The sequence below is a fragment of the Corapipo altera genome, unplaced genomic scaffold (assembly GCF_003945725.1).
Source record: "Corapipo altera isolate COAL_440 unplaced genomic scaffold, ASM394572v1 187, whole genome shotgun sequence".
NCBI lineage: Eukaryota > Metazoa > Chordata > Aves > Passeriformes > Pipridae > Corapipo > Corapipo altera.
The window spans coordinates 254527-263311 of NW_020885062.1; the positions used below are offsets into that span (position 1 = coordinate 254527).

The 8785-nt window shown below is 66.3% G+C and overlaps 2 protein-coding genes across 4 annotated transcripts in view; both read left to right on the forward strand.

The window, feature by feature from the left end:
- The window catches only part of HIP1 (huntingtin interacting protein 1), a 45762-nt gene extending 38010 nt beyond the window's left edge, over positions 1–7752 (forward strand). For all 3 annotated transcript variants that reach the window (XM_027669000.1, XM_027669001.1, XM_027669002.1), the window contains exons 14-31: positions 106–289; positions 376–464; positions 555–671; positions 759–860; positions 1548–1742; positions 1851–1998; positions 2081–2167; positions 2307–2414; positions 2986–3122; positions 3223–3333; positions 3425–3483; positions 3581–3674; positions 3996–4096; positions 4210–4315; positions 4410–4533; positions 5030–5091; positions 5590–5701; positions 5986–7752. In XM_027669000.1, coding sequence (XP_027524801.1) covers positions 106–289; positions 376–464; positions 555–671; positions 759–860; positions 1548–1742; positions 1851–1998; positions 2081–2167; positions 2307–2414; positions 2986–3122; positions 3223–3333; positions 3425–3483; positions 3581–3674; positions 3996–4096; positions 4210–4315; positions 4410–4533; positions 5030–5091; positions 5590–5701; positions 5986–5996 — 1947 coding nt within the window. In that variant the 3' untranslated portion in view covers positions 5997–7752. The remainder of the gene's footprint in view (positions 1–105; positions 290–375; positions 465–554; positions 672–758; positions 861–1547; positions 1743–1850; positions 1999–2080; positions 2168–2306; positions 2415–2985; positions 3123–3222; positions 3334–3424; positions 3484–3580; positions 3675–3995; positions 4097–4209; positions 4316–4409; positions 4534–5029; positions 5092–5589; positions 5702–5985) is intronic.
- Positions 7753–8540: 788 nt separating this feature from the next.
- LOC113959769 (nuclear envelope pore membrane protein POM 121-like) overlaps positions 8541–8785 on the forward strand; it is a 13588-nt gene continuing 13343 nt past the window's right edge. Inside the window, exon 1 of the mRNA XM_027669005.1 lies at positions 8541–8568. Coding sequence (XP_027524806.1) covers positions 8541–8568 — 28 coding nt within the window. The remainder of the gene's footprint in view (positions 8569–8785) is intronic.

Genomic DNA, 8785 nt, shown 5'->3' on the forward strand with positions numbered 1-8785 from the left:
TGGTGGGTGTTGGGCAGTACTGGTGGGCATTGGGCAGTACTGGTGGGTACAGGACAGTCCCGGCGGGCCCCGAACAGCACCATCAGCCCCCGGCCGTGTCCGCAGAGCGCGCGGGGCGCGGTGCAGCTGAGGGGCCGTGCCAGCGAGCTGGAGGCTGAGCTGGCCGAGCAGCAGCACCTGAAGCAGCAGGCGCAGGACGAGAGCGAGTTCCTGCGCACGGAGCTGGAGGAGCTCAAGAAGCAGCGGGAGGACACCGAGAAGGCTCAGCGGAGCCTGACGGAGATCGAGAGTGAGCAGGGGGAGTTGGGACCAGCCTGAGGTGGGGTGAGCCCCTGGGGGGGTCTGAGGGCTCACCTCGGTGTCCCTGTATGGCAGGACGGGCGCAGGCCAACGAGCAGCGCTACAGCAAACTGAAGGAGAAGTACAGCGAGCTGGTGCAGAACCACGCTGACCTGCTGCGCAAGGTGGGCTCCCCAAAAACCCCCCTGGTACCCCCTCTGCCAGCTGTACCCCCCGGGCACAGGGGGATGCTGAGCTCACTCTGCCATCGCCAGAATGCGGAGGTGACCAAGCAGGTGACAGTGGCCAGGCAGGCCCAGGGGGATGTGGAGCGGGAGAAGAAGGAGCTGGAGGACTCCTTCCAGAGGGTGAGCGAGCAGGCACAGAGGAAGGTGAGTATGGATGGGGGGGACACAGCAGGGATGAGCAGGGGCTCCCCCGTGGGGCACCAGTGCTGCCAACCTCTCCCCTTGCCACAGTCTCAGGAGCAGGCAGAGGTGCTGGAGACGCTGAAGCGGGAGCTGGCAGCCAGCAGGCAGGAGCTGCAGGTGCTCCAGGGCACCCTGGAGTCCAGCACGCAGGTGAGAGCGTGGGGGGGGGGCCTGCAACCCCTCACACAGCCCTGGGGTGGGCAGCCAGGCCTTACCCTTCTGAGACATGATACCCACCACTGGCCTGAGAACCCTGTCGTCTTCCTCCCAACATCTGGATGGGTTGGATGGTCACACCACAGGGTTTCGTGCTCCTGCAGGAGCATGTGGAGCAATGGGCTCCAGCAGCAGGGATCATGGAATAAAAGCCCTGGAAGAACTCTGCCCGTTGTAAACCCAGGCAGCAGTGTGCCATCACACTGCAAGACATGCCAGAGGGTATCCCATGCCTGTGGAGATGTGGAGCATAGCAGGGATGTCTGGGCTTGGTGGAGGAGGGAGAAGCTGGCAGGAAAATGCAGTTATCCATTCCCAGGGTGGGCAGACACTGCAGCAGGACAGGGACAGGGCAGAGCTCCAGGCCACTCTCACACCTCGCATCCATTCCTCCATCAGGATGGTGACAGCCATGGTAAAAGTGAATTTTCACTGAATAAAAGTGAAAGGGCTCCCCAGGAGCCTCGGTTGTCACCAGGTGAGGTCATCACTGCCAGGTGGTGATGCAGGGCTGCGCCTGCAGGGACAGTGGGGGTGGCCCAAGCCTGGACCGGGAACCAGACCCCAGACTGGAGGGTTCACCCTCGGCACAGCCCCGACCACCATTTCATGCCCCCCCAGGCGGGAGCGGAGCAGAACTCCCGGATCAGCAGCCTGGAGCAGGAGCGGGACCGGCTGAGCCAGGCAGCGGAGCGGCACGGGCAGGACATGGCAGCGCTGCGGGCGGAGCTGCAGCAGCTGCGGGACACGCTCAGCCGGGAACAGGAGAGCAGCAGGAACGAGCTGGAGTCGCTGCAGACCCAGCTGAGAGACAAGGTACCCCGGGGCAGCCCCATCCCTCCAGGCCACGGGGGTTCGGCAGGGCTGGGTGAGGGGGATGCCGGTGGCACAGCAGGGCCCCCGACACCCCTGTGGGGTTGGCAGGAGGGCGCAGAGCAGGCGCTGCAGCGGCGCCTGGCCGAGGAGCAGCGATCCCTGCTGCGGGGCACCGCCCGCGAGGCCGAGCGGATGGTGCAGGACGCCCTGGCTCGCATGGAGGATCCCGCCCACATCGGCTGCACCGGCTCGGCAGGTGAGGCTCCCAAACCGGGCGTTATCCCGGCCTGCCCGCTGCCTGCCGGCCTGGCTGAGCCCTGCCTGCCGTCTGCCTGCAGATTGCCTCCTGTCCCGCACGCTGGCAGCCTCCGAGTGCGTGGAGCGGCTGCGGGACGCGCACGGCAAGTACCTGTCGGATGGCACAGGTGAGAACGGGCAGCCCTGGGGGGCGAGGGCACAGGGGCAGCCCTGGGCAGGGGGGAGGGCACAGGGGCAGCCTTGGCATGCAGGGCTGGGTGGGCAGCGCGGCGGGGGCTGAGGTGTGTGCCCCCTGTCCCGCCGCAGCCGTGGGCTCCCTGCTGCCCTGCCTGGCCCTCTTCGCCCACCTGGTCAGCGACACCCTCCTGCAGGGCAGCGCGACCTCCCACGTGGCCCCCGTGGAGCCCGCTGACCGTGAGTGCTGCCCCACGGGCAGAGCGTGGCATGGGCAGGTGCCAGGGTGGGGAGGAGGCAGGGGTGGGCCAGGACCCAAGGTGGGGAGGGGATCAGGGCGGGCAGAGGATTTGGTGGGCAGAATGCTGGGATGGACAGGGGCTGAGTAGAATTCTGGGGCAGGTAGGGGCCAAGGTGGGCAGGGGCTGGGGTGGACAGGGGTCGTTGCAGGCAGGGGACAGGGTGGGCATGATGCTGGGGTGGGCAGGGAAGGATTCTGGGACAGGAAGGGGCTGTGGTGGGCAGGGGCAGACAGGGCCAAGATGAGCAGGATGCTGGAGTGGGCAGGGATTGGAACAGACAGGGGTTGGGGTGGGCCAGGACCGAGGTGGGCCGAGGTCATGGCATGCAGGGGACTGGGTGGGCAGGATGCTGGGGTGGGAAGGTGTCAGGAGACCAGGTGGGCAGGATGCTGGGACAAGTAGGATCCTGGAGTGGGTAAGGACCAGGATGGGCAGGATGCCAGGGCAGGCAGGGACCAGACACCTCCATCCCCCTGTGTGGCCCCCTCACCCCTGTGCTGCCAACACAGGTCTGCTGGAGCTGTGCAGGCAGTGTGGCAGCGAGGCCCTGAACTACCTCAGTGCCCTGCAAGACCCAGGGACAGTGGCAGGTGCTGACTGCAGCCCGGTGACAGCCTGCCTGGGCCGGATCAGCACCATTGCAGAGGTGGGTGCCCCCGGAGGGCTGGTGGGATGGGGTCAGGCTGTGGTGGGCACCGCCAGAGGGGCTGTGCCACCCCTGGACGTTCCCTTTCATCCCATCCCAGGAGCTGCGTCCCAGAGGGCTGGACGTCAAGCAGGAGGAACTGGGTGACCTGGTGGACAAGGAGATGGCGGCGACGGCCGCGGCCATCGAGACGGCGTCTGCCCGCATCGAGGTGAGGGCACCCTGTGTGTGGGGAAACCACGGGCACTGTGCGGGCCTGCCAGCGGGCACAGGGCTCAGCACAGCCTCTTCCCCCCTACCAGGAGATGCTGAGCAAGGCACGGGCCGGTGACACTGGGGTCAAACTGGAAGTGAACGAGAGGTGAGTGTTGGTTGGGGAACTGGAGAGAGCCGGGCAGGCAGGATGGGACTGGTGCCACAGGCACCCCACAGAGGGCTCAGAGGGGTTTGTCTCACAGGATCCTGGGCTCCTGCACGGGCCTCATGCAGGCCATCCACGTCCTGGTCCTGGCCTCCAAGGACCTCCAGAGAGAGATCGTGGAGAGTGGACGGGTGAGCTGGTACAGGGGTGCAGATCAGAGGTGCTTGGCCAGCCAGGGGCCACCACACACTTGCTGGAACATGCTGCTCCAACCCTTGGCCCATCTGAGCGTCCCCACCAGCTGCCAAGAGCTGCTGCCCCAGCCCCAGGGTCTCACCCTGGCTCTGATTCCCGGGGTGTCACAGAGATCCTTGATCTCCCTTCCCATGCAATCCCCCGTGCTGGGTGTCTCCCCAACTCCCACACGCATCCGAAATGACACCCCGACCTCCTGCTTTCCACCAAGATGGGGGTCTGTCCCCTGTCCCCAGCCATGCCTTTCCCCATGGCAGGGAGCAGCATCCCCCAAGGAGTTCTACGCCAAGAATTCCCGCTGGACCGAGGGTCTCATCTCCGCCTCCAAGGCCGTGGGCTGGGGTGCCACCGTCATGGTGTAAGTGCCACTGTCACCGGAGCGTGGAGAGGATGGCAGAGTCCTGCTGTGCCCACAGAGAGGGGACACAGGGTGGCAGGATGATGCTCCAGCCCCTCTCTGCCCTCCCACAGTGACGCTGCCGACCTGGTGGTGCAAGGCAAGGGGACATTCGAGGAGCTGATGGTCTGTTCCCGGGAGATCGCGGCCAGCACCGCTCAGCTGGTGGCAGCCTCCAAGGTAGGAGGTTTGGGGTGACCCTGGGGCACCCTATGGTCACCCCAAATTGTAGGGCTGGTGGGGTGTAAGTGACCCCTCCTGGCTGTCCCGGCAGGTGAAGGCAGACAAGGACAGCGCCAACCTTTGCAAGCTCCAACAAGCCTCCCGGGGGGTCAACCAGGCCACAGCCGGTGTGGTGGCCTCCACCAAAGCTGGGAGGTCACAGGTGGAGGAGAAAGGTGAGTGTGGGGCTGCAGGGACTGGAAAGTCATGGAATCACTTAGGTTGGAAAAGCCCACTAGGACCATCGAGTCCAACCGCTCCCCCACCATTGCCAAGCCCCCCATGAACTCATGTCCCCAGGTGCCACATCTACACAGCTTTTAAATCCTTCCAGTGATGGTGACTCCACCATTTCCCTGGGCAGCCTGTGCCAGGGCTGACAACCCTTTCAATGAAGAAATTTGCCCTAATACCCAATCTAAACCTCTCCTGGCACAACTTGAGGTCATTTCCTCCAATGCTTGGAGCAAAGACCTGCCCCGAAACCTCTGCTCTTGGTACTCAGCACCCTCAGCTGGCTGTGCCCTGGTGGTCTCTGTCTACAGCTGCCCCTCACTCCCTGCCATGTGGATCCCTGCCATGGTGCCAGACCCTGCCAGCATCCTGGGAGCTGCTGGGGGGTCCAAGCAGGGAGTAGAGCTTGAGGGGTGCTGGTGGTGTCTCTCTCCACAGACAGCATGGACTTCTCCAGCATGACACTCACCCAGATCAAGCGTCAGGAGATGGACTCGCAGGTAGGATGTTCCCATATTTTGGGAAACGCACCCACTGATGTCTCACTTGGGCTACCCAGGCTGGGGGAGAGATGGAGGGGCACCAAGCTGGGGGTCACCTTGCCCAGCTGCCCCCAGGCAGCGCCAGCACGGGGGAAACCCAAGGTGTGCAGGCCACAGATGGGTTTGCCCAGGAGCCACATCCAGTTGGTTCTCAATCCCTCCCCAGCAGCCCATGGCCTCCCCACAGCACCCACCTCTGCCTGGCACATGGCAGCCCCAGGAAATTCCTCTTCCCAGGGTGCCCACATGGGTCATTCTGCCTTCACCTGCCTGCACAGGCAGCACCCACCTGAACCCCACCCCTCCCCACGTCTGCTTGTCACCAGAGCACCTGTGGGATGTACCTCAGTGGTCTTTGGGCTCAATACTGGGGGGATAACGGGTGTGAAAGAGGGGTGCTCAGCCCCACCCCGTGCCAGGGTGCTGGGTGGGCATGTCCTGGGTGGTGTCCCCCAGGTGCGGGTGCTGGAGCTGGAGAACCAGCTGCAGAAGGAGCGGCAGAAGCTGGGGGAGCTGCGCAAGAAGCACTACGAGCTGGCCGGAGTGGCCGAGGGCTGGGAGGAGGATGGTGAGTGCTGCCAGTCCTGCTCCAGCTGGGAAACTGCTCCGGGAAGGAGCAGGGCAGGATGGAGAAGCCCTGCCTGCCGTCCTGGCAGTGGGCAGGCGTGGCTTTCACTCCAGCTGGCACAAACCCAGGGGTAGTTGGCACACACAGGCAAATCCTTGGAGACTCCGACTTGTGGGATCCACATCACCCCTGGGCAGGGGGCTTGGGTGCTGCTGGTCCCGGAGGGATGGGACAGTGGGATATTGGGAGGCACTGCACTCCCTGACCCTTTCTTCCCCCTCCAGCTGCAGAGTAGCCCCAGTGGCACCAGCAGCCCCCAGGGGACACCTGGGGCCTCGCAGGGGACAGCCCTGGGACCCCGTTCGATGCAGCCTTTTGGGAAGATCCCCACGGATCCAGTGCAGAAGCCTCCCCGAAGCACACGCCCCCCTCATCCCCCAGGAGCCGCCTCCGGAGCCCCGGGAGCCACCCGGCGAGGCCCCGGGGCCGGGGGCTCTGCAAAGTGCACGTGTATTTATTAGAGCTGCTGGGGGGTGGGAGGGGTCTCCGGGGGGTCTTTAACCCTTTAGTTTTGTTTTTGCACAGATTCTGGGAACTCTTTAGAGCCGGCTCTGGCTGAGCGAGAGCGCTCGGGCTTCTTTTGCCTCTCGCTGCTTTTCCAGCCTTAACCCAGCCCGTGGCTCGGCGTGACCGTCCCCCCGCCCCGGGGATGAGCCTGCTGAAGGCCCCGGGGGTGCCAGCGGGTGGGGGGCAGCTTTTGGGGTGCTGCTGGGCTTGGTGCTAGGTGTGCTCCCCCTCGGCGGGGGCACCGAGTGCCTTTGGCCACTGCAGGGTGGGGCGGTGGCATTCCCGTGGGATACCCTGTCTGGGGACACCGGAGTGCCGGGAGCAGCCGGGAGAGGGGCCGGCAGCAGGAGGGACGCTGCCATGAGCTCCTGCCCCACATCCCAGGTTCCCAAAACGCCCCCCGCAGCGCCCCCCTGAGCTGGGCTGCCCTGCCCCGACAGATCACTGTGTTCATGCCAGCAATAAACCCTCCGCAAGGTGCTGGGCGCGGGGTTGGGCCACCACGGTGCCACCGCACAAGCCACGAGCTCCTGGGGACGGGAGGTGGCTCTAGAGCAGCACAGAGGGTTTCGGGGGGCAGCCAGGGTGCCCCAAAACCAGAGCACCCCAAAGCCAGAGCAAGCAGCTCCCTGTCCCCACTCGCTTTGGTGCCATCCCGGTGTCACCACCAGCCTCTGGGGTGCAGGGGGGACTGGTGCCAGCATGGCCATGGGCAGAGATGGGCACTAGCCAGGGAACCTTTGTGCCTTGAGCAGGGGGCTCGGAGGGCAGGGGGGTGTTGCCACCTCCGGGCCCCCCAGATGTCCCCGTCCCCTGCGGTCCTGCTGGTGCTCCTGCTGGGGCCAGAGCGTCCCTCCCCTGCTGGGGGCAGGATTTGGCCTTTCTCTCTTTGGGAAGCAGCTGGGCTGTCCCCGCGTGCTTTCCCAGTGACATCCCCCAGCCTCCGGGGCACTGGGACCTGCCACCACCGCCGCGGCCTCGGAGCTGCCACCGCCCAGCGCAGCCGTCCAGCGAGCAGGGACCCGCTGACCCCGCGTCCCCAGCCAGCCCTGCTGCCACCCCCAGCCTGCTGGGGGGACCTGGAGGCTCCCCACGGGGGTCCCGCTGCCTCCCCATCCCACCCCGCGCTGGCTCCCCTCGGATGCAATACCAACCATCCCGTTCCTGCCGGACACGGGGAGCCCCAACCCCCTCCCTGCTTTTTTGGGGGGGGTCTCGCCTGCACTCCCAACTACCTCAGGCCTCGGGGCCGGGGAGCGGCGCGGGGGCAGCGGGGGCGTGGGGACAGTGGCACCGCCCTCGGCCGAATCCATTGTCCCTTTTGTATCACGGGCGGGGGTCCCCGCGGTGTCCCCGGTGCTGGTGACAGGGGCAGGGGCTGCCCCCCCCCCCCCCGGTGCAGGGCGGGTTGGTTTGGTTTTTCATTGTATGATAACAATGACCCGTCGTGTGTTTGGGATTTTTCAATAAAGCCTTCAGCCCAGCCCTGCGACTCCTCCTGGGGGGCAGATGCTGCAGTGGGGGGGCCGTGCAGACCATCCTGCGCTGCGGGGTCACCCCGGCAGGGCCATGGCAAGAGGGTCCGGCTGCTGGGTGGCCCATGGACAGGGATCTCGGGGGAATGTCCCTTCCTAAGCGTGCTTAGCCCACCCCGGGCACACTCAGTGTCCCCCAGCCCTGCCAGGGCCACTTGGACCTGGGGTGACACCATGGGGTGTCCCCACGGCGGTGTTCTGCATGATCCCCGCCACGGTCCCTTCCTGCCACTGTCCCTGCCATCGTCCCTTCCTGCACAGTCTCTGCCATTGTCCCTGTCGTTGTCTCAGCCTGTCATGACCCGGCCACGATTCCTCTCAGCCCTGGTCCCTGCCGTGGTCCCTGCTCCACAGGACCCGACTGGCTGGCAGCAGGACAGGATATCCCCTGGGACAGCCATGTCCCCTGGGGTCCCCCCCGGCACAGCCAGCCACTGCGGCCCTCCCAACAGTCCCCAGCACCACTGGGTGACTGTCCCCGGCCCTGCCCTCAGAGCGGGAGAGCACCGGGGGCTTCGGGGGGTCCCGGGGCCGGGCGGGGACACGTGGGAGGGGTTGGGGCGGGGTCGGGAGAGGCCACGCCCACCACTAAAGCCCCTGTAACCGCGCCGCGCAGTGCATGCCGGGAGCCCGCGGGGGGGCGGGCCCGCTCGGCCAGGAAGCCCCGCCCACCGCTACAAGCCACTCCCACCCTCTCTCATTTGGAAGCCTCTCCCGCCCGCCCCCCCAAGCCGCGGATGCCGTGGAAGCTCCGCGCCCGCGAAGGCCCTCCCACGGGGAGCGCCGAGAGGGTCGGCTCCGCTCGCACCGGAGAGCTCCGCCCACCTCAATAAGCCCCGCCCACCCCGTGAGCCCCGCCCCCGCAGCGCGCGCCGAGGGGACAGCCCCGTCTAACCCTCTGAGACCCCGCCCGCTTTTCTAAGCCCCGCCCCCCGTTACTCCAGAAGGGCCGGCCCCGCTCAGCCCGGAAGCCACGCCCACC